Here is a 27,689-nt window from a genome sequence, read left to right as displayed (position 1 = left end):
AAGGGGGGGGGGGGGGGCGGTGGGGGCGGTCCGCCCCGGGTGCCAAGCATCAGGGGGTGACACAAGTCGCGCAGATTAGTACTCACTGGCATATCTGCATGGGAAATCTGCGGTCAATGTCATGATACGGGAGGGTGGGGGGTGTGATTGTCTTTCAATCGGTAGGTAACCCCAAAATCCTGGGGGGGTACCAGGGGGTGCCATAGGACTTCTGACGGGGGGGGGGGGGGGGGACCAACCCATGCTACGCCGCCACTGCTCTAAAAATATACACTCATACAAAAAAGGTGTACGCAATGTAGCATCCACCTTCCTTCAACAATTTTACGACAGACTGTACTGTACTGGGTTACTTAACCACCATTGGTTGTAATAATAATACAGGAACTAACAGGAAGTGTATTGTTACCATTGTTCTAACTTCAGCCTGCAGTTGAGAACAGCAATTGATTTTCTGCTTATCCATAATTTACTCAGCGATACGACGATGTAACTTATCTGAGATAAGTACCTGTGCAATCTTTGAGTTCTTTAATTCTGACATTTTCTAATATTTTTCTCATTTTTAGTTTGTCGCTTTCATCATCATAAGTCTATAATTTTTAACCATTATTAACTTATCATTTACGCCCGTATTTACATACATTACTATAAGGTCTCACAGTACGCGTGGACGCACAGGGTGAAATCTGCAAGTACTTATCTAAACACCTACCCACTGAAGTTCCAAACAAAACAGATTTCAATAGCGCCAAAGAAAACGTATTCACCTTTTCAATTGCAAACTGCACTACAAGGTCGTCTAGCAAAACAGTTGTGCAATGTTTGGGAAGTTTTTATCTGGCATCTCCGTTGATCACCATTCATAATGCAACACGAGAAAAGTTTCCCAAAATTATGCAATAGTACAAATTGAAATCGCTCGGTGCAGAGAGGACCCCTGCTGAGACCCGCACCTCGGGGGAACAAAAGGCTTCGTACGCCGCGTCATATTTTGCTGCAAATCGATCAAGGATTTCATAATCGAACACTCATTTTTTTTCTTGAAGACCAGTGAACTGAACTGAACATACTTATTAAATTTATCTGTCTTTTTCTTCTTGCCTAATTTAATTTTATAATTTGATTTAAGGTGGGCAGGTGGTCGGCACACGGCAGTGTAAGTAAATAAATAGTGAAGGTAGGTATAGAACTGGACCCAAAACCGATCCCTGAGGTACTCCTGCCTGAATATGGGGTAAATAGTTGAGAAACTGTTTCCAAATTTTACCTGGAACCTTATCTAAATACGATATTAGTAAATGTACGCGGGGTGCGGCAAGCAGATTCTGTTAAGTAGCAGTTATTCATTGCTTAACTTAATAAAATGATATTTCGCGAGAGAAACTATATCGGCTGCTTTGGAGTTTGTTAATTTCTTTTCGAGCGAGTTTATAAAATGTATGATTGATAAAACACATTAATAAAACATGTCACTTGGCCTTGTTGCCGTCGTAATCTGCATCCCCATAACCGGCGGGGTACCGATGAAAGTGCATCAGATTTATTGCGGCATTTCTCACTTTCCTTATTTTTAATCGCATTCATTTTGAATGATGATCATTAACGTTACCTACTTGTAGGTAGGTAATCAGTAATGCTCGTATGATGATAGTATGATCTGACGGCAGGGTATGGGTTGGGAACCATCATCCGACTTGAATCTTATAAAGAGAAGTCAAAAGTTTTGACTAGTAGTACGTAAGTAGTACCTAGTGGATGCTAGTAGTGAGGTCCATATTACGAAAAGACCATGTACCTAATTGGTTAGTAAATTCTAATATTTGAATCAGAAGTTATTAATCACTTTAGATAAGCGCGATTGGAAATTAGACTAACAGACAATTATTGACTGGCATCAGCTTAGGTTGCGCAAGCTCTCGCATTTATGATTGCGTCTCTTACGCAGATCGTTCCGAAGTGAATAGGTGTCACAGTGTCCCACGTTTATGCTCGTGACATTGACATTGGCCTTGCTGACGATGAAGACAAAGTGCAAAATGATCCGTAGCCCATTGCTGGGGTCAAGTAGGGTTAAACGATCGATTGGAAACTGCGCTGCTGATAGGTAAGCCGATTTATCTTATGCTTTGTCAATTAATGTGCGAGCTCTTTGATGGGCTTTTAATCCGAAACCAATCGACGAGATGGGCTTATGATGAATAAAAAAGGTTTTCAAAAAGTACAAAACTGGGAATACCTCAGTTTCTTTTTGAGAAAGAGCTTATTAAAGATCACGATACAAATTGTAGATAAAATATTCATCTTTCTGAATGAAAGACTTTGAGTCTATCTACCTAAATAAACCCAAAGCATGGACTGAGACATCCTAATTTCCTCATTGTTTTCAGGTCTCTAATACCTACTGATAAGCAGTCACTGAACTTCCAACATGCAAAATAGTTTCCCTCACGATTTGTACCTTACCATCGCCGACTGGGAACACTAACAGTTTTCTAATATATCGAATAAATCAGCCAGATACAGAGCTAACAAGCTGTACCGTATTTACAGCGACCATTTAATGCTATCAAATTATATAAAAGCAGTTGTGCAGTATGTCTGGGTTTCAATGCTTGATAACAAATCTGAATCGTGCCGAGTTCACATTAGCACGCCGCACGTTCCGGGCAGCACGGCATCTGATAGGTAATGCAACAGTAATGCTCTCCACTCTATACTATTTCATGTTATTACTCTTGGCATGGTGTTCCTGTGCAGACACCTAATCAGGCTCCATGATCACGGGCGAGGCTGCAAGATAGTTTCCCGTCTGGGTTTTATTTAAATTATTAAATGCCACATAAACAATGCCCATCTAGGCACCAATTGAAATTAAAAACTCAATTCATTATTAGAAACTCAAAGAAAATCTTTAAAAAGGAGCTTGGAGAAAAATAAGTTCAAAAACTAACCAACTGTTAGCTTTTATTCAGTTGGTCTAAGTACCTCAAGTAGGTAAAGGTGCGGCAAAAAGTTAGCATGCAAATCGTAGAACTAAGGCGTTGAAATAAAAATTAAACTGTGGCGTACTCGTCGTAAGTAGCCTACTGAACAGGCGTTTATTCCATTCATAATCACATTAATATCTAACACCGTGCGTCGCCTGCAGAAAATCAAGGAAATGAAACGTAATATCCATAACATTGGGTAAGCCGACGACTCAATTTCATAGCTGATGCTGTCTTAATGCAACACCGGGATGTAAGCCGATTTGAAATAAATTAAGCGGTGGTTAATATGACAATTTACGAGCGTGCCTAACTGACCGTGTGGATCCATACAGCCTAGCCCAGGGGTGGGCAAAGTTATGATGGCTCTATCTTTTTCATCAGGTTATTCACCTAGCCTTTTACTGCATTTACGGTCAAATGCCTACCTTTTGTTGCATAAAAAATTGGGAAGGCCAAAGGTACATGACTGTAGTCGTCAATGATTCGGGGTTGCGACAAGTAAAAAAGCAGTAAAAAACTGCTTATCCTAAGTTACTCAATATGAACTGCGTCTGCCGTAAACAAGTTAGTGATAATAACCGAGACATGAAAAGATATTAAGTACCTACCTTAAGGAACATGCAACATGGAAAGATATAAGGATTTTGCCATCATTGGTGGGTCGCGGATGAAGCCCTGGACCGTACTTGGCCCACCCCTGTCCTGGCGATGATAATGAATTTCTCGTCTCGAGGATATCTTTATGTGTACACGGTTAGATCCCAGTGAGCGTACAGCATACAGTAGGTTCTCAAATTATGAATATGCATTCTTTTTACGACTATGAGTGTTAGGTATAAGCTAGTATTACTTATATTGTCTGTGCCAAAGTAAACATTGTTCGTCCTGTTACATCCCTCTGATGTACATAAAACCCCTGATGCCCAGAAAATCCTGCGGCATCAGCATTTTTGCCCGAGTTGGCTCGCCCGCTTCACGGGCTCGCCAGTTCTTCGCTACCACTCGTGCGTGACGGCTGCCTCTTTCAAATCCAATCATTGTATTTTATTTTAGCCAGAATAATTAGCCTTTTTTAAAAAGACTCTATCAAAGCCCGGCCTAACATTGGTGGCAGCTCAAGGGATTTATAAAATCCTCGGTACCGCGTCCGAAGTATAGTATAGTGAACAAACAGTGTGTGTGCAAGTGATCCAAGTTCGAACTCAGAATCTCACCGTATCTCACTGTATCTCGCCGTATCTCACCGTTTCTCGTCGCATCACACTGCATCATCGCTGTACCTCTTCGTGTCCCGCTACATTTCACCGTGTCCCACTGTGTCCCGCTGTATCTGCTGTGTCCCACTGTTCCCGCTGTGTCCCGCAACCGTCGTCGAACTCACCATCATCGCTGGCCCTGAAAGAAAATACTTACCATCTCCACTGCATCCTGAAGAAGAATCTCATCGCTGTATCCTGCTCCGCCGTATCCCGATTTGCCGCAACCTGAAATAAATATCATCCTAACTCAAGACAATCAACGCGTAACACCGTGCCTGAGACGCCCTTATCGCTCCGGAATGCAGCCGCTTCCCATCGTCGCGCTCACGTTCGCCGTCTACGCAACATTGTAGTGAGTCTGGCCTTTGTTCTTTGTACCTTATCTAATATTCAATTGATTCAATTCTTTGTGTGGCGTTGTGACCAATTTTATCGTGTATTCCTTTTGTAATCATTTACGGTTTAAGAAGTTTAACTTTACATCAATTCAAAATGTCAAAATCAGAGTTCAGAGTACCCAAGGACGTGCTCCCCGTACCGGTAGACGTGGACTTGCCAATGTCGGAGGACGATAGAGCCACAAGCCCAGTAGCGGACGTCCAAAGGGAAAAAAGGGGCAGAAAACCTGCTCCCTCAACTATTGCAATGAATTTAGACCTCAGTATCCTCCTAAAATTCATAAAGTCATACGATGGCAGTAGAGAAACCTTAAACTCTTTTATCATAAACTGCAACAACGCCTACAACTTAGCCACGGAAACCCAAAAACATATAGTTTTTAAATACATATTATGCCAACTTCAAGGGAAAGCGGAAGTCGCGTGCTCCATAAAAGAATTCACCAATTGGGAACAATTGAAGGAATTCTTGAAAACTCAATTCAGTGAGCGTAAACATTATGCGCACCTGCTAATGGACCTCCAGGAGAGTAAGCAGGGCGGTAATGAAAACGTCAGCCAGTACGCGCTCCGAGTCGAGACATGCCTGTCCCAACTCCTGACGGAGATATCGTTGTCGCAAACTAAAATCAAAGAAATTCCCGGTAGGACAGCCGCAATGGAGGATCTCGCTCTCCACCATTTCTTAATGGGATTACATCCCCGTATCTCCAATATAGTGAGATGTCGCTCACCATCAACCCTCAACGAAGCCGTAAACCTCGCCGTATCCGAAGAACGGATACAACAGACTCTATACAAAAAACCTGTTCCCGACCAAAGACCCAACAACAATAACAATAATCGATTCACGAAACCCCGTCAGAATTTCAACAACCAACAACAAAGTTCTCAATCTCAATCTCAACCTCAACCTTCGGGTTCCAACTCCACTGTCGTATGTCGATACTGCAAAGCCCCAGGGCACACTATCGACGTCTGTCGAAAACGAGAATACAATAACAGAATGAGGGGTCAAAGGCCTCCATTCAACACCCCAAATCCTCAGTTCCGTAGGGTCAACTTCAACCAGGACCAACAGGAGGACGACGAGGGTCATGACGAAGTTGACTTCAATCCCTCAGAAAATTTAAACGAGTAGTGGACTCCCGGCGGTGTCCCGCGAGTCCAAAACGCAAACCAACCCTGATTCCAAATGAAAAGACACCCACTGTATCCACTGCATCCACTGTATCCACTGCATCCACTGTATCCACTGTATCCACTGTATCCGCCGAACCAAAGGCGACCGCTGTACCCACTGTATCCGCCAAACCAAAGGCGACCACTGTATCCACTGCATCCACTGTATCCGCCAAACCAAAGGCGACCACTGTATCCACTGCATCCACTGTATCCGCCAAACCAAAGGCGACCACTGTATCCACTGCATCCACTGTATCCGCCAAACCAAAGGCGACCACCGTATCCACTGCATCAAAGTCAACCACCGTATCCTCTGTATCCGCTGAATCAAAGTCAACCACTGTACCGAATGCAAAATCTACTACACCCAAGCGCAGGCCTTCCCTGACGACTCCGCTAACTGAAAAAAACACACAAATTTACGAAATATCATTTGATCCCTCAATCAAATCGTTACCACACGTTGTTATCAACACAGCCGCTTCTGAAATGCCACTGTCGCTTTTAATTGACACAGGTTCTTCAATAAGCCTACTCAAAAAGTCGTGTATCAAACCTCAAACTCCGCTGAACGAGGAAAAGCTCAAACTTAAGGGCTTTAACTCTGCTGACGAATCCGTCCCAACGTTGGGCTCACTTAATTTGGCGTTATACTTAAAAGATAAACCCAAAGTTTCCATCAAACACAAATTCCACGTAGTGGGAGACATTGATTTCCCCTACGACGGCATCGTGGGTAACGACCTCCTTAACCAATTCAATGGCAGCATCGACTTCACGCGCGAAGCCCTGAAGCTTGGAAAACATATCCTGAAGTTATTCTTTACGGATCCTTATTACACCGTTCCAGCACGCTCAGAGAAAGTAATAGAGTGTTCAGTTTCTAATCCTGACCTTAAAGAAGGTGTCATTCTAGATCAGCATATATCTCAGAACCTACTAATATCAAACTGCTTAGTAAAAGTCAAGGAAAATGATAAAATTAACATAACAGTCGCCAATACTTCAGAACAGCCAATAAATATCAAAACCAATCTCAATCTTCACCTAGAACCTCTTCATACCTCTGCGTATCCTGTCCATACTAGTAGACAAACGACATCCAAACGAACTGAAGAAGTTATAAATTCACTCAGAGCAAATCACTTGAACCAAGAAGAGAGAGATGCTCTTATAGATCTCTGCTCCCAATACTCAGATATCTTCCACTTGCCAGACGATCAATTAACTTTCACCACTGCTCTCGACCACAAAATCAAAACTACAGTCGACGAACCCGTTCACACCAAATCCTACAGATTCCCAGAATGCCATAAGCAGGAGGTAGAATCGCAAATCAACCAAATGCTTGACCAAAATATTATCGAGCCCTCTTCATCGCCGTGGAGCTCTCCCATATGGATAGTTCCCAAAAAACTAGATTCCCAAGGAAGACGAAAATGGAGAGTTGTCATCGACTATAGGAAGTTGAACAACATCACTATAGGCGAAACCTATCCCATTCCCCAAATCCATGAAATCCTCGACCAGCTAGGCAAGAGCAAATACTTCAGCACTCTGGATCTTACCTCTGGCTTCCATCAAATTCTCGTATCTCCTGAAGACGCACCCAAAACCGCGTTCTCCGTCCCTCAGGGACATTTCCAATTCAATAGGATGCCATTTGGGCTTAAAAATGCGCCATCCACCTTCCAAAAACTCATGAACAACTGCCTTTCTGGCCTTCAGGGTACACGATGCTTCGTCTACTTAGACGATATCGTCGTGTACTCACCTGACCTATTTTCCCAAATCGACAACCTCAAAATCGTCTTCAACAGAATCCGTAGTTTCAATTTAAAACTCCAGCCGGACAAGTGTGAGTTCCTCCGGAAGGAAGTGGCTTACCTTGGCCATATCATCAGTGAAAATGGCGTTAAGCCTAACCCCGACAAGACCAACGCCGTAACAGAATTTCCAGTACCCCAATCTCCAAAAGATGTGAAATCTTTCCTGGGTTTAGTTTCCTATTATAGGAGATTCATATCAGATTTCTCAAAACTAGCTAAACCCTTAACTTCCCTCCTTAAAAAGGACACGCCTTTTAATTGGCAAAACGAGCAACAACTCGCATTCGAATCCCTAAAAAACAAACTTGTCTCAGCCCCGATTTTAGCTTATCCAGACTTTACACAACCCTTCCTTCTGACTTGCGACGCTTCCAACTATGCGATATCCGCAATATTATCCCAAGGTCCCGTGGGACGAGACCGTCCCATTGCATACGCATCTCGCACTCTCAATAAGGCGGAATGCAATTACAGTGTGACTGAAAAGGAATGCCTAGCAATCCTGTTCGGCACCAAAACGTTCCGACCTTACCTCTATGGAACCCGCTTCACAATCATCACAGACCACAAACCCCTTCAATGGCTTTTTAATTGCAAGGACCCCGGGTCTCGCTTAGTCCGGTGGCGCCTAAAACTGGAAGAGTTCGAGTATAATATCCAATATAAAAAAGGCAAAGTAAACGCCAATGCTGACGCATTATCTCGACATCCTGTAAATCCAATAATTCCTACCGACTCTCCACCGCAATTAGAAGCTCCAAATCAACTTGATCCTATCCAATCCGCTGATAACGGAAATAATGACTTACCTTTTAGTCCGCTCACGCTGGATGACCTAAACATTCAGCTCCCGCATACTTCTGAAAATGATAGTGACAGTATACCTAACATTGACCTACTAGATGATGATCGTGAAATCACATTCCCATCCAGTCCCGAAGAAACTAACCCGACTCAATCCCCTGAACCTGCAATTCCTACTACAACTACTCCTGACCCTAGACCTTCTACAAGTAGAAATATTCCCGCTGAATCCAATCCTGAAATGCAAGAAAACTTACCTCCTCAGCCACTCCTAGACGCTCCCGATCCATCACCTGGAAATCAAGATACCTTACCTCAGCTCCTCCCAACGCCTGACTCTCCCCTGCAAGATCCTGAAACACTTAACCTAAGTCCCAACTTACCTTCAAGTCCAGAACACGTAGCCCTCGGTGATGATTACTCCAAATTCCTGAAAGAAATCAATAATAAAAACAGAAATTATAACACAAAGGTGTTAGAACATAATCAATCCCTTCTGAAATCTCATGCCAAAATCCTACTAGTCCCTACGTCCATCGATTTAGACGAATCGAATGCCTATATCTCCGAAATTCTTGAACAAGCTACAGACCCCAAAGAAATACTGTATTCAGAAAAACAACTATACTCATTCGAAAGAATCCCTGACATTAATAATAAATCAATTTATCTCATCTATCCGAAAGTAAACCACTTTGACGAGTGTACTTACCCAGAAATATTCCAAACATTGAAAACTGTAAGAAACCACTTATTAGAATCAACAGATGACGTAATCGAAATCGCATTACCTGACTTTAAAAATCCATTCCAAAAACATTCTTTTGCTAAAATTTACAACATCATTGTCTACCTTTTCCACGACACTAATATTACAGTAAATATCTACCACAACAATATAATTCATCCAAGCCTTAGTGAAATAAAGAAAATCCTAAGAGAAAATCACGACCTCCCGATTGCTGGCCATTTGGGTTGCAATCGAATGCTAAGCCGAATCCAAGAACGCTATTACTGGAAAGGAATGAAAAGCGACGTAGAATCATATATTAAAAACTGCACTTCCTGTCAGGAAAACAAGGCCCTAAGACGAACTAACAAGGCGCCCATGCAGATAACCACAACTTCTACTAGCCCTTTTCAAAGAATAGCCCTGGACATTGTAGGTCCACTTCCCGAATCAGGTCCCGCAAAACTTAAATATATACTAACAATACAGGATGATCTAACCAAATTCTCAGTAGCTTATCCTTTACGTAGTGTCTCTTCCGAAGAAACAACCGACTGTCTGGTCCACTTCATTTCCCTATTTGGCATCCCAGTTTCCATTCTCACTGACCAAGGCACAAACTTTACCGCTGACCTCTTTAAAAAGACCTGTTCCTTCCTCAAAATAAAACAGATATGGTCCACTCCGTATCATCCACAAACTCAAGGAGCTCTGGAAAGAAGTCACTCAACGCTTAAAGAATACCTGAAGTCTTACGTTAACGAGAACCAAGATGATTGGCCCCGTTACGTTTACACGGCTATCCTAGCTTACAACTCAGCTGTTCATAGTACCACGAACTTCACCCCTTACGAACTACTGTTTGGGCACAAGGCCTTTATTCCCGATTCCATTTACAGCCAAGACCTCACTACTTATCCCGACTACGTCCGGATGCTCCAACACCGACTTAAATTATCCTGGGAACGGGCTGTTGAAAACATCGAAAGATCCAAAGAAAGATCCAAAGGTTACTACGATAGTAGGACTCGTCCAGTTAAATACAAAGTGGGAGACTTTGTGTATTTAAAAAATCATGTAAGACTGCGTAAAGCACTTTCACCTATATGGAAAGGTCCATACAAGGTTATTGCTGTTCACAACAACAATACCCTCACTCTTTTAATCAATAGACGTCACGTCAAACATCACTGCGACGAGGTGAAATTAGCTGGCGTCTTTCCCAGTTCTCCTTAGTTTAGGTAATATAATAGGTTAGTTATCACTAGACGTTAGAACTTACTTTTAATTTGTTTATTTTCAGCGTGTCGGCTACGGCTACGCCAAGTTTCATAACACCAATACCCACAAGTTCGGGCATCTATTTTGATTACATTGGAAAAGCCAAAATCATTAGTGGAAATTTAAGGATACTGATCCCATTAGATATTTCATATATAAGGCCGCATATACAAAATATTAATCAGGAACTGGATAAGGTCAAATTCATTTGCGAAAAAATAAAACCGCTAGATAATTCCGAGTGCTTTAACATCCTTCAACCTTTTGCAATCCGTTTTAAAGATATAATCAAAGATTATTCTTCAATAACTCATTTAATAGACAGTAGAGTAAAACGTAGCGCATGGATCCCCGGAATAGGCTCCCTTATGAAGCAGATCTTCGGTACTCTGGACGAAGATGATGCTATCAAATACGATGCGGCTATAAAACATGTACAAAACAACCAAAAGAGATTGGCTTCATTAATGAAAGATCACATCGACGGTCCCTACGTATAAAAACGTATGTGAAAACGGCCAATTTTACAGGAGAGCGGTCTGAAGGTTTAAACATGTGTAGCTCGCGTTCTATTTACCATACATTGATGAAATTTGGTATAATAGTTTTATATGAGGTATATTTTATAAAACATGAAGAATTATCAAAAAATAATCACAATAAGTGTATTATTTGTCATTTACTCACTTATACAACGGAAAGTTTCTAATTACAAATGACGTAAGTGGTACTTACTAACTTTTACGTCGGAGTAATATATTTGTTTAAATTATTAACTGCCACATCAGTAATTGTACACGGGAACAAAGTTCAGCTACTACTGACCGTAACTCTCACTCTAGGCCCATAGTCCTGCTCGACGAGCCATAACAGCGTCCTGCCTCGTTTCCCAGATAGTGGCATATTGGAGGCACTCAATACCTTAAGATTCTTCCTTATCTAAGGGGTCTTTTGACTGAAGAATACCTGTAGAACCGGTAAATTTTCTTTGTCAATAGTGCCGGCCAAGTATGACAGCATGGCATCGAGTCCGAAGATCCACATGGCTCTTTTTTGAGTTCGATCTTGTGGAACATTGAATACGACTGGGTACTAAGTGGAACCCTTTTCAAGGGCATGAATATTTCAAGGTATCATCTGTCATGCAGATAGTTTCATCATTACAAGAATATCCTCATAAATAAATAAATAACTTTCACAGCGAGGCGGCTTGCCTGGGCGCCACAGACGGCATTATGGTCGCCCTAGGCCAGGGACCACATATATTTAAAGGCATCCCTGACACCTTCACCTGACGCCCACACCACTGTCAAAACTAAGGCCCAGATCAAATATCTAAGAGTTATCCTGTTAATCATCAGTGGCGCCAAGTAGTGACCGCAAATACGGTGACCCTAACTGTACTGTAAGCTCGCACTTTTTCCAATCCGTCACCGTGCGAATGGAAGACAGCTTGTTTTTTCGTGGCTGCTTCCCTAATTTGGAGGTCCGAAAACTCCATGTCGGAAGGCTATGGAGAAAGGCCGGGAGCTCTATACTGTCACCCTCAAAAGCATGATTCTGTCCCATCTAAGGCATCACCCTCATAGGGAAGGGTAACGCTGCCCATCTTCTAAGACCTTAACAGGCCCAGAAAGTCTACAGAGCTACATCGTCGGCTTTATCGCAGCGTGAAGAACGAGGTGAAAGCTCCGCCATAGGAGGACAGAGAGGCCGTTTGACGTGAGACTCGCTAGACTGTGCTGTAGTCTAATAGTTGATAAACCAACTCGCCGTGGGCCGTGGCTAAGTTGGGTCGCCGAACCTTATTCGCACTCGTGCTGAAGTTTAAGGTTGCTCTAGCGATCGCACCATGACTGGGCACGGATCCTTCGAGCCCTACCTGTATTGCGGTAGCTAGGAGCATACGACACACCATATTCTTGCGGGATAGCATAGTCAAAGCTATGTGGACGGTAACAAAAGTTGGGTGGTAATGAATCACCTCTATCTGAGAAGACAAGGTGCCGCAAGAAGCTGCGGTACGATAGCGCGACTACGAACCAAGTGCGGGTGCATTTGAATTCGCTCCAGGGAAAGTGACAGTATGATTGCCTCCTATCTTCCTTCCTCGGTAATGGCCAGCGTAACGGGGTCGTGAGGCCGCACGGGAGGCATTGCATAGATAAGCCACCACCACCGTCTGCTGACGGTGAGTGTGTGTACGGGAAAGCTGTGTACTTCCTGTTGCTCTCGTCCCAACTGTCGCCGTGTAGGTGGGAGATCTTTGTCCGGAATCTCAAAGTTAGCACTTATAGCGAGTGAAGGGGCACCAGGGTATTTTAGTGGGTATACCTCATCTTTCTGACGGGTATATATATTTTGCAATATCATGTAAGCATTATCATGTAATAGTAGATTCTAAATGCAGTTAATTTAAACGTTTGTTTGTAAGTGTTACCTGCTTATCTTTATTTCTGAATGCCTTAATATGCTTAATAAATAAATAAAATATATTTTACGATTTTTTACTTGTATCTTGTATTATAAAGTAGCATAGGAGAAGAACTTGGTTGCGTTGAGTCTAATAAATGACCCTAGATACTTCAGTCGTGTTGTATATCATATTTTATATTGTTTGTCTTCACTTTTATGTCCACCAGATATTGCTAAAATACAATTTCTCAGCGTAAAACACCGTTACTGGCACTAACTTATAGACATAAAACAAACTTTTCCAAAGTAAAACATTTATAGTGGCAGTTACAGCTAGAAGATGCTTGAATTTTCCGACGTAAAAATAAGTAAGTGCCACCTACTTATAATAGTAACTTTAATTTTCCCTAGTAAAACAACGCAACTACCTTATGCCTACAGTTAACTGATTAATTTGCCGTTGGTATAATGTTGAGTGAAATATAATAAGTCAGAAACCATAATAATACCTATTTCCTTCATAAATTACGTATCAATTTACTCGATCTGCGCGAATGAAAGTGGCAGTTGCGGGGCTGGGCGCGCGGAGTAAGGCGTGTGGTCCAACGTAAAATTTCTTAACTCCCACTAATGAAATTTTACTGCGGAAATCGTTCTAATTTTGTAGTTGCGGGATTTGTTTTTTGACGTTTTAAGGTTTAATTTGAATAAAAAATGTATGTTTTTTTAACTGAGCCGAAACTGTTGGGTGCTCTGAAGGTTTTGCAAACAAAAACGGCAAATCACGGAACTGGTAGATACTGAATTATACGTAGGGACCGTCGACATATTAGTCACTACATCTGTATTATCCGCTTATAATGAAACATTAAGTAAAATCAAGATTAACGAAGATAATCTCAGTGCAGCTATCAACAAGCTCTCAGCCAAACTTATAAATATCTCTGATACTACCAATAGTCTATTAATAACTTCTGAAATAAATGAAATTTTCACCAATTTAGAATCATCTTTGCTTACCTTATCGTTTCAGATCGAAGACATAATCAATGCAATCTTATTTAGTAATGTTAATGTCATTCATCCGTCAGTAATAACTCCGCAACAACTTTATAGAGAGCTTGCCGATAACTACCGACACTTACCCAGTGATTTGGAACTTGCCGTAGACTTAGATATAAATTTGATTCATGTTATTTTAAATCTTAGTAATTTAGTTAGCTATTATGTTAGTAATAAGATAATGTTTGTACTACAAGTGCCCCTAGTAGGTCCACGCCAGTTTTACTTGTATAATAATATACCGTTACCAACTCCTCATAACTTAACAAGACCAGACTCATTCAGCGTTGTAATACCTAGCCATAAGTATATCCTTATAACAAAGGACAAACTACACTACAATAACTTGGATTCCCTCGAAAAGTGCAAACATACCAATAAGCAAAACTATATCTGTGAATCAGTGAATGTGTTCCCAACCAGTGAAAACCCCAATTGTGAAAGTGAACTATTATCTAAAGTAATAACAAAACTACCTAATCAGTGTCGAACGGAATTCATCCGTGGTAATTTGGACATTTGGAAACCACTCCGGAATAATAAGTGGATATTTGTTCAATCCACCTTAAGTAAATTGTCAATAGATTGTTCCAACTCCGAAACTTTAGAAACTAATATTATAGGAACCGGAATCATAGAAATCCCAACATCTTGTAAAGCTTATTGTAAAGATACCCAATTGATACCTAAGAATAATGTATTAAATATAACTTTACCTTCATCTAACTTAGACTTTAATTTGATTAATGACAGTTGTTGTAATATCCGTAAATTCAAGGAAATGGCCGATGGTGTACCCAACATCAAGTTAAAAGATCTCGATCTGAATAAAGTAAATTTTGGAAAATACACTAATGATAAAATTTTAACCGAATTAAATAAAGTTATTCAAGAACCACATATCATTAAATACGGGGCACACTATTCGTCGCTTATCCTATTTCTAATCATAATTGTAATAATTGTAATAGTCTATAAGTATAATAATTTTACTAAAATAAAAACAGGCAGCATTCACGATGTCGAACAAATCGAACTCGCAATTACTACCCCTAAAGTAGAATCTAAATCCGAACAGAACCCGGGAACCTCATTCCCCAAAATTCGCAGGAACATATAGATAAATTTAATTAAACCCATAAACTTAGGAGATTTAACCCCTAAGTTTATTCTTTATGGGGGGAGGTGTTACATCCCTCTGATGTACATAAAACCCCTGATGCCCAGAAAATCCTGCGGCATCAGCATTTTTGCCCGAGTTGGCTCGCCCGCTTCACGGGCTCGCCAGTTCTTCGCTACCACTCGTGCGTGACGGCTGCCTCTTTCAAATCCAATCATTGTATTTTATTTTAGCCAGAATAATTAGCCTTTTTTAAAAAGACTCTATCAAAGCCCGGCCTAACAGTCCGGTATTGATCGACAATGCATTAAAATAAACCGAGAGAATTGTATATCAGCAGACAGAAAGAAACAATATCTTGCTATTCCGCCTCTTACCTCCTAAGGTCGTGCGAAAAGATACACAGTTTATGGTTATGAAAGCTTCACCCTTCTTTTTTCTTGAGGATCAATTTAATTGGACCAATCAAAAACTCTCATTGGATCTACTAAATTTTATTGTTTCTAGCTCTTCTATCCTACCACTCTGATAAGGATCTTATCATCATCAAGATCTCTAGCTAATCGTTTCTGGTTTGTTGGGCTTCCCGTGTGTTCTTGTATTATGATCAGTCGGACGTGCTTAACGGTAGTCGTCATGGTGGTAGATGTACAGTTTGTACAGTGTTAAGATTAATATTAAGATGAGTCATTTGTCAGTCTCCGGCGGGTATTAGTGGGTTAAGTTTATTACCTCACAGTGTCTGCGCTTGCTGAGTTTATGCTGTTCACACACTTCTGAAGGAAGAAATCCAATAAACAAGCGAAGGACGAGGGTTAGATTTTTTAAATTCTCAAAACGTGTAGTGTTTAAAGTATGATGGGTACTAACTGGTCAAGAAACCATTAGCCAAAGTGATGGTGAAGTGATGTGATACCAAGATTTATGATAGACAAATAGGAAAATAAATAAATAGTAGAATGTACTTATCTCTGAAGGTAGGTTGCTATTCAAAAAGAAGGAACCAAATTACAACAAAGCGCAAAAACTAAAGTTATCTACAAGTTGATGCGAATCAATCTCAAAGGCATGCGAAATTGTTTTCACAAAAAATCAGCTATCTGTACGCTAAAGTATCGCAATTTGCAGTAATAGTTTACTGCAGATACGGCGCAGGCGCACGCGGAGTCGAAGGCTTATTGCCTTTAATATACTACTGATATAATAAAGTCAGGGTGGTCCGTCGGTAGGATATTATACCAGAATTAGATTACTAGACCCAATGCATACTAGTATAACCACAGGTATAACTGAGAGAAAAAGATATGGAATTTAGTTTTAATCTGCTTTTTATTGGATCAAAAAGGTGCGAAAAGCAGTCTGGGTCGGGTAACACAAATAAGTAGGTCTTAGGTTCTATTTAATTGTACTGTTAGGCTGGCTTAGATTAATAAAGGTAATAGGTAAGTATAAGTAAGTATAGTAAGTAAGTGCTCATTAGCAGACTAAAATGGTTTTTTACTCCGTAGCCATAATGGTTTGTCTAGGTAAACTAGGTACTCACTCAGTTTGTTTTCCAACATCTTAGGTGTTTTGTTAATATTCCTACCGTTGCCGCCTCTCTCAATCTCAAGCCGCGTCTAGTAATGATGATGATAAGCAAAAATCTAATTTGATTCATAGCTGGATGGCGTAGCCGAGACGGGCTGGGTCCAGTGCAATAAGACGTCAACGGATAATGGTGCCATTATACGGCGTAAATTCCTGTAATAGCGATGCAATTTGCCTCCACCGATGACGCCTCAATACGAGACGCGATTCTATCAACATACTGACCGGCTGCCGGCATGCTAGGGAATGATTTTTTTATAATCAAGACAAGATGATGGAAATGATAATTACGAAGAATCACTCACTGCGGTCGTTCAGTTATGTTGGATTAAGTTAAGAAAATAATGAACAGTAATCGCGCCGCCCCCCCTGAAAAAGAGCCAATGTTCGTGCGAAACCATTTTTTGTTGTGAACCGTTAAATATATTCACCTTTATACGTACAGGGTGGTTTGAGAAGTAGGTATGCAAATGTACCTACCGTTTCTTTACATACTGTGGGTAATTAGCAAGTTCACAATGATTTTACTTTCATCATAGTATTCTGAACTGTTCAATAGGTATGTATTATTACTTTATAATATCTTCGACTGCATTTTTAATTAAAAAGTAAAACGTCACTGTCATAGTCGTCATTGGTGACAAAAATCTGACATTTCAACATCCAGCTGATTTTCTAGAACTAACGAAAAACAAAGGCGATAATTCTAATAAAACTTAATATTGTGTAATATCAAGTGGTATCACAAGATGGGTAACTGGAAATTGGAAGTAGGGAGGATGGCTATGTACATGTCATTTCCCGTGTGCCTATTTCACTACTTCAATCAGCCGACGTATTTTGAAGAATGGGTTACTAATACAAAGCGCGAAATTTTTCCTCCAGAGAACAAACAAGACAGAAAAGACATCGAGAAACTCATCCAGGATATGAGAAAGAAACAGATGGATAACATGACAGACTAATCATTTACTTATAGGTTAGGTTTACAGGTAGATTTAAAGATGATTATTTTAGTTTGTTAAAATCTTTATTATGTATATTAATTATGCCATAAAGTAACAATAACAGTTCTTTACACCAATCAATACTGGCTTTTACTTCTACCTGTCTTTATACTGTCACAAAAATCTATTTACCTAATTAATAAATTACTTATTAAAAGCATCTTTAATCAGATAACTTTCAGTCAACTTTTGTACTTTTGCTACGATAACGATAACTTAATACAAAACCAATAGAGGTTGAGCAAAGACTTGCATATATCACATAAGGAACACCAACATACTGGCCAATAAAGCCTGATACCATAGGTGCAACAACTCCTGACAATGACCGAACACTATTAGAAGCCCCTATCAAAGTGCCTCTGTGTTGACCGTGGCTTCGTTTTAAAATCATTTCTAAAGTAACTAGCCTGCCTATTGCATTACCAATAGCTAGAGGTATAAGCCATATCACATAAATGTACACACTAAATGATAACATCAAGCCGATCAGCGAAATAGTCAGTAAAACAAATACATGGAAATTTCTCAAACTATAATCAGCGTCGTGGCTGTAATAACTATTAATATAGCCCATAAAAAAGCTAGATATAGAACCTACTACACCTTGGAATGAGATAACATACCCTATATATTTTGGTGACAAGTTAAATTGGGTTTTGCAATATAAAGAGTAATTGGAATAGTACACTCCCATAGCAAAACCAATGAGAGCTTTGAACATAAAGATGTCCCAATAGACAGCCCAGTCTACTTTGTATAGCTCAATAAAGATCTGTTTAATGCTATTACTTAATGAGTTGAATAAGTTTCCATGGATTTTCTTTTTCGGTTTCTTTGTGTTTCGTTTTGATTTTGGAAGAAAGTATACCAATCCTGTAAGAAAATAATTTGTTTTATATCTGAATAATCTTTAGTTGTTTTGATTCAGGAAGTTGTGAGTACTCAATCTGCAATATACCTGCATTTGCAATAAAGCATACTCCAACAATAACTGCGATCAAGGTAAACCCATTCTCTGGGTTGTCCTCTGCAATATGTCCTCCAATAACTGGGCCCAGTGTGATGCCTGCACCTGATATAGCTGCCATTTTGCCATAAATTGCAGATTGACGTTGTTCATTCTTTTCATAATCGGGCACCAAGGCCTTTGTTAACATCTGTGTTTGTTTAAACACACCTGTAAGCATATTGTTTGACTAAGAGTCTAAGACTTATATTTTAACACATTTCAGAATTATATCATCCATAAAAATTACCTAAAACTGCTCTTATTATTAGTATCACCACTATGGAATTTGTAATTCCTAATGTAGAGTATGCTATTGCACACACCAAAAGTGTTAGCATCAATATGTTTTTTCTGCCTTTCAGATCGCTCAAGCTACCCTGAAATAAAAAACAAAAGTTAAACAAACTAAACTTGGTTATAAGTATGAACAGCAAGTGTGCAGTCTAAAGTACACTATACTTACAATTACCGGACCTGATCCCAACTGGAAACCTGCATAAATGGATCCAAGCAAACCCACATAAATAAGATCTGCACCCATCTTGCGAACATGACTAGGAATTAGAGGCACTATCAGACCCACAGCCAAAAGATCCTGTAATTCAAAAGTTACAGAAACAAACTAAAAAAATCTAATAAATAATTTATGTAAGGGGTTCGGTACTTACTAAGAAGGCAATGCTTTGTAGAAGACATATGGAAAAATTCATTTTTAACTTTTTATTCTAAAGATTAATTCATCACAATTTTTATTGTTAATTATTTTTGTGTGCGAACGTGCTGTGTTAGGAACTTAAAACCATGGCATTGACATTTTTAGTAGGTTTTTATTTTTCTAGATCTGTTGTTCACACACTGTTGTCACAATCTTTTTACCAGATTTTTACACGTTTTTGGCTTTTCCGCTTTTCGAAACAAACAAACAAGTTTTCCTTTTTCTTGGTTTTCCTCAGTTTTCTTTTGAAGTTTGACACAGTTTGACAATTTTGACTGACAATACTGACAAGACAACTGACATTGACGGATAGAAAGAGATGTAAGATCATATTTTTTCTCAGAAGAAAAGGCACAGAACAGGAACATGATACTGCCTGCCTAGGCCTAGACATTCATTATTGTTAATGGAACATCACATGCGTGTATTGAAATTCAGTTGCTGTCAGTGTCAAGTGTCAATGTCATTACTTGTGCATTTCAAAAAGTCGTAGTAAAAAGTAAGTTTATTTTTGTCGATTAGTTTTATTGTGAAAGGAAAAATTAAATAACCTAGATGATAGACACACCTTTTCGATAAATATGAATCAATTAAGGCAATCGGTATGACAGCATTATTCAATTTAAAATCTGTGTTAACCTTACTGAATGAAACTACTTTGCTTTAACCAATTCAATTTACTATAACAGGTACTACAAAGCTTTAAGAGATTACATCGCACCCGGATGAAGGTGTTTGCTGGCGACGACAAAGCTCTTTTAGCTGCGAGACACAAAATTAATGAAGAATTTAGCAAAAACAAACAGGTTCAAGACGAGGATGCTATCAAAGCAGTATGTTTCTTATTATGTAGTTTAAAATCTTTAAATGCCACACAAGGTATTCTATAAGGCTATGCAAAACATATACTTGATAAATTCTAACTTGTTAAATACATATAAACATAATTATATTTATGAATTTTAGGTGTAAGTGTTTTTTATTTATGATTTCAGTTGGTTAAATTAGGTGAAGATGTAGAAAGAGAACTCAAGACACAGATTATACAGGCCAAACAAATAAAACCTGGAGTGTTTCGTAAGTATCATATCAATACATAAATCTAACTTTTATATTTTTAAAATCTACTTTTATGTTTCAGAGGTAAATAAACTTTTTATTATTGTTTCAGAGGCCAAAATAACAAATGATACCCTAAAATTAGATAATCTTCCTTACAATGAAAGTGCAATATTAGAAGAACCAAATCCAGGGAGACCTTGCTGTCAGAGTAAACAGGAAAATAAATAGTGTTTAATTGATGGATGCAGCCAAAAATCAAGCAAAGAAAAATAAATACAGTAATATAGAAAGAAAAAAAAAATTTTATTCCTTTTATGGAATGTCTGTTACTAAAATCGTTACCCATGTCTTTTGTTTAGGTATTCTCTTTATTACCCTCTTACAGAATAAAAATTTTGAAACAGAAGAAAAAAATCTAATTGTGCTTTACGAATAGTATATCTACTGGTGTGTTATTTTGTTGTTTCCATGAGTTAAAGCTACTAGTAGAAGTTTCAATTTAAATCAGTAATAAAATCAAATTGCATTAAATATTATGTTAATGAGGATCATTTCGATTTTTAGCTGTGAATGCAGATTTATAGGGCTAAGAAATCCTTAATACACAGTGCAAAAATTTTTGTTCTACGACAAAAATTGACGAAGTTATGGCCAAATTACTAAAAAAGTTCACTGACCGCCCGGCGCGGGGACGATGACGTCATTATATCCGATCCAAACGCTGCCGGCGTACTGCGTGGATAGAAAATATTTTTTTCTAGCCAAATTATCAGTTTTAGAGAAAAACTTGTAATGACATTTATTCATCAGAATAAAGTAAGCTATCGATAGGTAATTTAAAAAAATAGAAATTGTGAAAAATAACGCAAAAAATCCATACGCTCATACGATTCAATGGCACGCAGTGACGCGATTGGGGTCTCCGCGGTGGTATATTTGGCGATTTATTCAAATAAAGTGTTCATAAGTGTTGTTAGAGTCATATCTTCTTCCAAGTAAAATATAAAAATGTATAAGTATTAATTTATTTACTTCTAACAAAATGTCTTCTATACAATTGACGAATTCCTAAATAATCAATCTCTAATGTAATATAATTTAATAGTGTGACATTTTATTAATTTTGTAATGAATATTTGTATGGGGTCATTCCATCGTTTCGGGTGTTACGTTCGTACACACATATTCAACAATTTCATGTATTTTGAAATAGTATTTTAATAATGTTAGTGCCTTAATCTGTCCGTTTTTAGTTGTTTTATCTTAATAATAAAGTTTGTACAGCTTAGGATGTAGGATAACGAAAATATGAGTCGAAAAGTGTGCGTTTCGGGCGTTACGAGATTTTGCCTCTATGTTCTGACTGGTGCTGCATTTACTCGAAATTTAGCGAATTTTCTTAAGGAATCATACCTAAAACTTACAGGACTTCTAAAGTATGACATTTACAAACCATGTAACATACAATCACTGTTAAATAAAACGTTTTACTATTTTTTTATAAATTTTTTCTTTGTTTCGGGTGTTACAATGGTTCTGTTTCGGGTGTTACGAGTACGAAAATTCAACTCGTTTTATCGATAAAATCGGTGTTTTATTAGTCTCTAGGTACTACAAAATAAGGAGTACAACAAATAAACACAAATAGAGCGAATTCTGGTTTGAAATTAGGAAGCAGCTTTTTTTAAAAAATATACAAAGTTCAAGTTTAATTTTTCCTCAGAATATAGCTTTTTCTATTGTTTTTGGCTTGAAATAGCATTACTTTAATTTCTAATTACGATATTTATTGGAAATGTCAAACATCGACACTTTTTAGCAATACCTTAATTTTAGTGTTAAGTCGACATTTCAAAAAAGTCTTAAATTGAGAAATATGACTCCTTTTCCGATGCCAGCGCTAGTGGGAGGTCAAAGGACCCTCACAGTAATACTTTTTCACTTCTCCAAGCAATATACACACATTATCGACATATAAATAAAAATGTAATACCCGAAACGTTTCGGGTGTTACAGTTTTTAATCAAGAAATAAACATACTAAATTAGTATCATGCTCAGATATTAGTTAGTATTTGAAATCATTACTACCATGACCTTACTTTTACCAAATATTGTTACTCTAATCCATGTGTAAGGTACAATAATAAAACAAATACCTGTTTTTCTGTTTCGGGTGTTACATCGCCGAAGTAACAAGAAAACACACTTAAAACTTGATGATTATCCATTTTTTTGGGACTAAGACGCTATCTACCAATACTATGATAAATACCATCGAATCATATATGTAGTGGCAAAACGTTTCACAGATTGATAGTTTTTTTTAAATCGTATTACTAATAATTAGAGAGAAAATGATCATTCAGACAGTTGACTTAAGTATAGACTTTGAAGACTAATAACTTAAAAATTACTTGTGTCTTTCAGATTTTTTTTGTTGCACATTATAATTTGGAATGTTTACTTTCAAAATTCATCAGATTTAATGCGAAAAGAACATATTTAGTTTTTCACCCTCGGTAACATTTGTCATGGAATGACCCTATGCTAAAATTTAGCTAAATGTGAAATGCTCAATTAAACTTAAAACACCTATGTATGTACCACATTTATTACAAATAAATATATTCTATTCTATTCTATTCTATTCTATTCTATTCTATTCTATTCTATTCACGAAAATAAATAAAATTAAGTAACAATTTTTTTTAAAACTAAGGCAAACTTAACTCTAAACAAAATAAAAATATAAACTTATATTACTCAAAAATAAAAGTGTGTCCGTGAGGCAAAGAGGCGAGAATGCTGGCTGCATTTCCTCGCTGAATGGCAATACTAAGCCTTTGTGCAAGGAAAGAGCCAGCATTTGGATTTTCCGAAATTTTAATTAATTTAGGGGAAATGGTCCGAAACAGTAATTTAGCATTCGGTCCCCAAGGTCCGAAGGTCTCGACACCAAAAGGCGCAAATATGTAGTCATTAGAAAGTGACTCATATTTGCGCCGTTTGGCTAACTCAGCCGACTCTGCTGCAGCCCCAGCTTTAGCAACTGATTCCCTGAGGTGGGAAGGGGCTAAAGTATCGACACATGTAGCGTCCCAAACTAAAGCCCGTCCCCGTTCCCAGGGAACCAGAGTGAGACCATCAGGTCTCTTGCCATCATCACGGACCAATCCACGTGGTTCTAACGTGGAAGGAACGTTGATGCTGGCAAGGGCTCTCCTGATGGCGTCGTTGAGAGCAGCGTGTCGGGCGAGACGACCAGCACTTTGCTGGCAACATAGACCGTGGTGACCGAATTGGTCCACCTCTTTGCCACAGGGACACGTGTGGGGTACACAGATTGGTGCACCGAGGCGTAAGCCCACACACACCCGGAAAGACTCGTTGTCAAAAAATGTTCCGAGATTTTTGGAGGGAAGTGCATTTAGCCAGTGACCGGATTCCCTACAAGAAACCGCTAAGAGCCTAGCTTTGTTAGTATCACTGATAGAATTTTGAACAAGGTGGTTAAAAGTCTCTTTCGCTAGTGGAGCGTCCCAGAGTTTTTGATGATGACGTTCCTTTGGGACGTCCTCACTAGGACAGAGACTTTTCCAAGATTCTTCCGCCTCACTAATTTCATCTAAAAATGTGCTGTTAAAAAAAATTTTTTTGACGAGGGGAAGAGTACTGTAAGCGGACGAAAGAAAGGCGGGTAAAGCAACACTAGAAATTTTACGTATGCCGATACCACCGAGCCGAATAGGGAGTGTGGCTTGTAGCCAGGAATTATCATTGAGTTGCAAATTTAGAATTTTTTCAAGGGCAGATCTAAGGGTCGAATCTATCACATCCAAATAGTTGTTTTTTTTCCAAACTGGACTTGCACGGAGAGTATATGTAAATTTAGGGACAAATAGGCAATATTTCAGAATAGTGAAAGCAATATGAGAATTTAGATGTTCCAGCCTGGACGCCATATTTGAAAAATGGTTAATTTTTTTGTCCAAACAAGGTTTAATGCTGTCATCGAGAAGAGGAGCACCAAGAAGGCAAAGTGAGTCAGAATTTAGAATTTTGATGTTGGGGGCCAGACAGTTGAATTTATCTAAAATGTTTTGTCGAATATTTGAAGGAATATTATTGTTAATAAAAATTTCGCATTTGGAAAGGTTAAGGTCTAGTCCAATCTTTTTAAAGTTGGTCATTATCCTAACAAGATCATTATAAACAGAATCTGCTTTGCCTCCTAGGGTACCGTCGTCAAGATACCAAACATTTAATTTCGAATTTAGATTGGAGATGATTGGGTGGATACCTAAACTAAAAAGTGCTGGACCTAAAGGATCGCCTTGCTGAACACCAACGGCTGACTCAATACAATGATCGGTATAAAGTAATTTAGATGGGGAGTTGTAACACTGGTAAACGAAAGGATAAATCTGAGGAATGTGGAAACGAACCTCGTTCAGCAAGGCGGATCTGTCCAGCGAGTTGAAAGCATTCTTCACGTCTACTTTCAAGAGAATTTCGCAATCAGTGCTGGCCAAAAAGTTCCTAGTAGCATGAACGGCGGCTTCGCAACCTCCTTTGCTCCCAAAACCAACTTGAGTTGGTTGGAAAAGCTCTTTCAGGGGGCAGAAGATATCCCTACAAGCAAGTTTCGCTGCAAGACGGCGAAAGGTGGATCCTATGGCGATGGGGCGGATACCACCATCTTTTTTGCGGAAGGCACAGAGCCTTGCACCGTAAAGAAAAGGGGAGAAATTATCTACTACCTTACCTGAAAGGAGGAGGTTGCAAAGCTTCGTAATGTTTGAGAGAAGTGTTCTGCCGGCGTCAGCGGCGGAAACACTCACCAAATCCTTTAGGTGTTGAGGAGTGATACCGTCGATACCACCAGCAGAACTAGGGGGGAAGGACATGATCGCAGCAAGGGTGTCGCTGTCATCAACAATCTGTAATGGTTGATAATTTAGGGGGGGTGGTAGACAAACGGGAGAGGGAGGAATTGGACGTGAAGGATGCTTTTCTTGAAGGCTCTTAAGGGTTTCTTGATTTGGAGGAGCAAGGGTGTCATCAGAGAAAAGGATTCGAGCTGCATTTTTGAGGTCACCATCCATTACTTTAGACTCTACGGTTCGGTAAATATTTGCAGATGAACGAAGAGGGAAAGGCGGAAGGAGAAGAGGATTCGGGTTATGGGATGAATTTTCAATGAGCGCACGGGTAAGAGATTTTGACGAGGGACTGACATGAAGATGTGAATATGAAAAAGTGAAAAGATTTTGCCAATTCTCGGAAGTATTTAAAAGACATTTTTCAATGACGGAAGTAAGAGATTTTGCAAGAGAGACCCTTGCTCCTCTGGGAATCCTTTTTACAACACGGATGGAGTTGTGGAGATGGGTGATGAAAGATTCGAATGAGGGATGAGGAGTATTTTGTGGATTTGACGGAGGGGGTGCTGGGAGTGATGAATTTTTGTGGCATCTTGTGTTGTGAATATTTAGACCACGTTTGCCCTTGTATAATTTATTGTCGTTGCATGTAGTGCAACGAAAAAATTCCGGCTGTGAGTGGGAGCCTGGGATAACGGAAGAACTCATGAAAAATAAAGTAAAACTAAATAATAAAGAGGTACTTACTTAAATTAATAAATCATACAAAAACATTTTGTGATCCTACACGACATTATGACATAATAGACATAAAATGACAGTTATTTACAAAATGATGTTGTTGCTCGGCTGTTGATGCACATGCGCTAGGACGCCCGATGTAATTGGCTGTCTCCTAGCGTTGATAGTAGCACTCTCCGCACATGCGTTGGGACGCCCGTTGTGATTGGTTGGCACCTTGGCAACTCGTACTGCTAAAATGGGCGTCCTTAGCAACCGTCAACTCGACGGGAAATATTTCTTTAGAGAAAGGCAATCCACGCAGCATCCAGAGACAGGACCTGGGAGTCTGCCTACATGCGCAAGGCAGACCCGCCACACACTTTAACCTTCCAAACGGTGATGAGGGCAAATTAAGCCAAAACAACAAATAAAAATGCCAAAATAACAGAGGTGGTTCACCGACACGTGCTGTCAGTTTTTTTTTTTCTAGTGGATATAGCTGAGGCAGATACACTCTGCCTAGGCTACAAGACATTGCTATGAAAATAATTTCGATGTACACGCAATACCTACCTGTTATTTAGTTTTTCTGAGTTAAACCTACGCACCTACCTATCTATTCGCCGTTCCCATGGGCGGGCCAGCTGCTGCAGGAAAGGACAGCCGCTCCGTGCTGACTTACTTGACTTAAGGTCCTATGTCCCCTAGATGGGGCAGAGGGCGTCCACAACAGTCCTCCATCTCGTTCGGTCTTGAGCTTCTCGCTTGATCTCGCTCCAGGTTTTGCCGATCTTCTTCGCCTCGTCCGCTACAGTGCGCCGCCTAGTTTGCCTGGGTCGACCACGTTTGCGTTTTCCTTGGGGATTCCAATCCAGAGCCTGCTTAGGGATGTGATCGGGGTCCCTTCGGAGAGTGTGGCCAATCCAGTTCCACTTGCGGCGCTTGATCTGCTGGTCGATCGGAATTTCGTGGCAGCGTTCCAATAGCTCGACGTTGGAGATTTTCTCGGGCCAGTATATGCCGAGAATTCGGCGAAGGCAGCGGTTGATGAAGACCTGCAGCTGGTGCGAGATAACCTTGGTGACCTTCCACGTTTCACACCCATAGAGCAGAACGGATTTAACGTTGGACCCGAATATTTTGATCTTGACCCTTCGGGTCAATTTCCGTGACTGCCATATGGGGCGAAGTTGTGCGAAGGTAGCTCTGGCCTTGGCAATGCGCGAAGTGATGTCCTCTTCGGTACCTCCAGTTTCTGACACGACGCTCCCGAGGTAGGTGAAATTGTGGACTCGTGCCACATCCTCTGCACCAATCCGTAATGGCGTGCAATTTCTCACACCAGATCGCATCTCTTGGGTCTTCCGGCAGTTAATTTTGAGCCCTGTGATACCCGCTTCTCGATGTAGGTCATCAAGTTTGGACTGCATATCGTGATGCGTGTGGCTCAGCAAACAGAGGTCATCGGCATAATCTAAGTCTTCTAAAACTCCGATTATACCCCACTCTATTCCACGCCGTTGGTCTTGATATGCGCGATTCATGACTCCATCCAAGACAACCAGAAAGAGAAGGGGCGAAAGCAGGCGCTCCGTGCTGGAAATCTATTTAATCTTAGC

The 27,689-nt window shown here is 39.7% G+C and overlaps 3 protein-coding genes across 4 annotated transcripts; 2 read left to right on the top strand and 1 right to left on the bottom strand.

Annotated features, from left to right (window-relative positions):
• The first annotated feature begins 17,294 nt into the window (after positions 1 to 17,294).
• Positions 17,295 to 17,754, top strand: LOC135073827 (protein PET100 homolog, mitochondrial). The gene has a single exon (XM_063968027.1). The coding sequence runs from the start codon at positions 17,416 to 17,418 to the stop codon at positions 17,629 to 17,631; it is 216 nt and encodes a 71-aa protein (XP_063824097.1). The 5' UTR covers positions 17,295 to 17,415; the 3' UTR covers positions 17,632 to 17,754.
• Positions 17,755 to 17,851: 97 nt separating this feature from the next.
• Positions 17,852 to 19,860, bottom strand: LOC135073824 (major facilitator superfamily domain-containing protein 9-like). Of its 2 annotated transcripts, none has more exons than XM_063968024.1 (5): positions 19,562 to 19,860; positions 19,149 to 19,280; positions 18,933 to 19,062; positions 18,635 to 18,853; positions 17,852 to 18,549 (listed from the first exon to the last, which is right to left on the bottom strand). In XM_063968024.1, exons 1-5 carry the CDS (start codon positions 19,766 to 19,768, stop codon positions 17,852 to 17,854), a joined length of 1,386 nt encoding a protein of 461 aa, XP_063824094.1. In that variant the 5' UTR covers positions 19,769 to 19,860. The 2 variants fall into 2 exon arrangements, with proteins under 2 accessions (XP_063824094.1, XP_063824095.1); XM_063968025.1 differs by having other exon boundaries at positions 19,354 to 19,752.
• Positions 19,861 to 19,881: 21 nt separating this feature from the next.
• Positions 19,882 to 20,999, top strand: LOC135073825 (complex III assembly factor LYRM7). Its single transcript, XM_063968026.1, has 4 exons — positions 19,882 to 20,002; positions 20,090 to 20,233; positions 20,396 to 20,477; positions 20,572 to 20,999. The coding sequence occupies exons 1-4, from the start codon at positions 19,982 to 19,984 to the stop codon at positions 20,688 to 20,690; spliced, it is 366 nt and encodes a 121-aa protein (XP_063824096.1). The 5' UTR covers positions 19,882 to 19,981; the 3' UTR covers positions 20,691 to 20,999.
• Positions 21,000 to 27,689: the final 6,690 nt, after the last annotated feature.

This window comes from Ostrinia nubilalis, chromosome 8, assembly GCF_963855985.1.
Source record: "Ostrinia nubilalis chromosome 8, ilOstNubi1.1, whole genome shotgun sequence".
Taxonomy (NCBI): Eukaryota; Metazoa; Arthropoda; class Insecta; order Lepidoptera; family Crambidae; genus Ostrinia; species Ostrinia nubilalis.
This window is presented reverse-complemented; position numbering and strand designations above follow the sequence as displayed.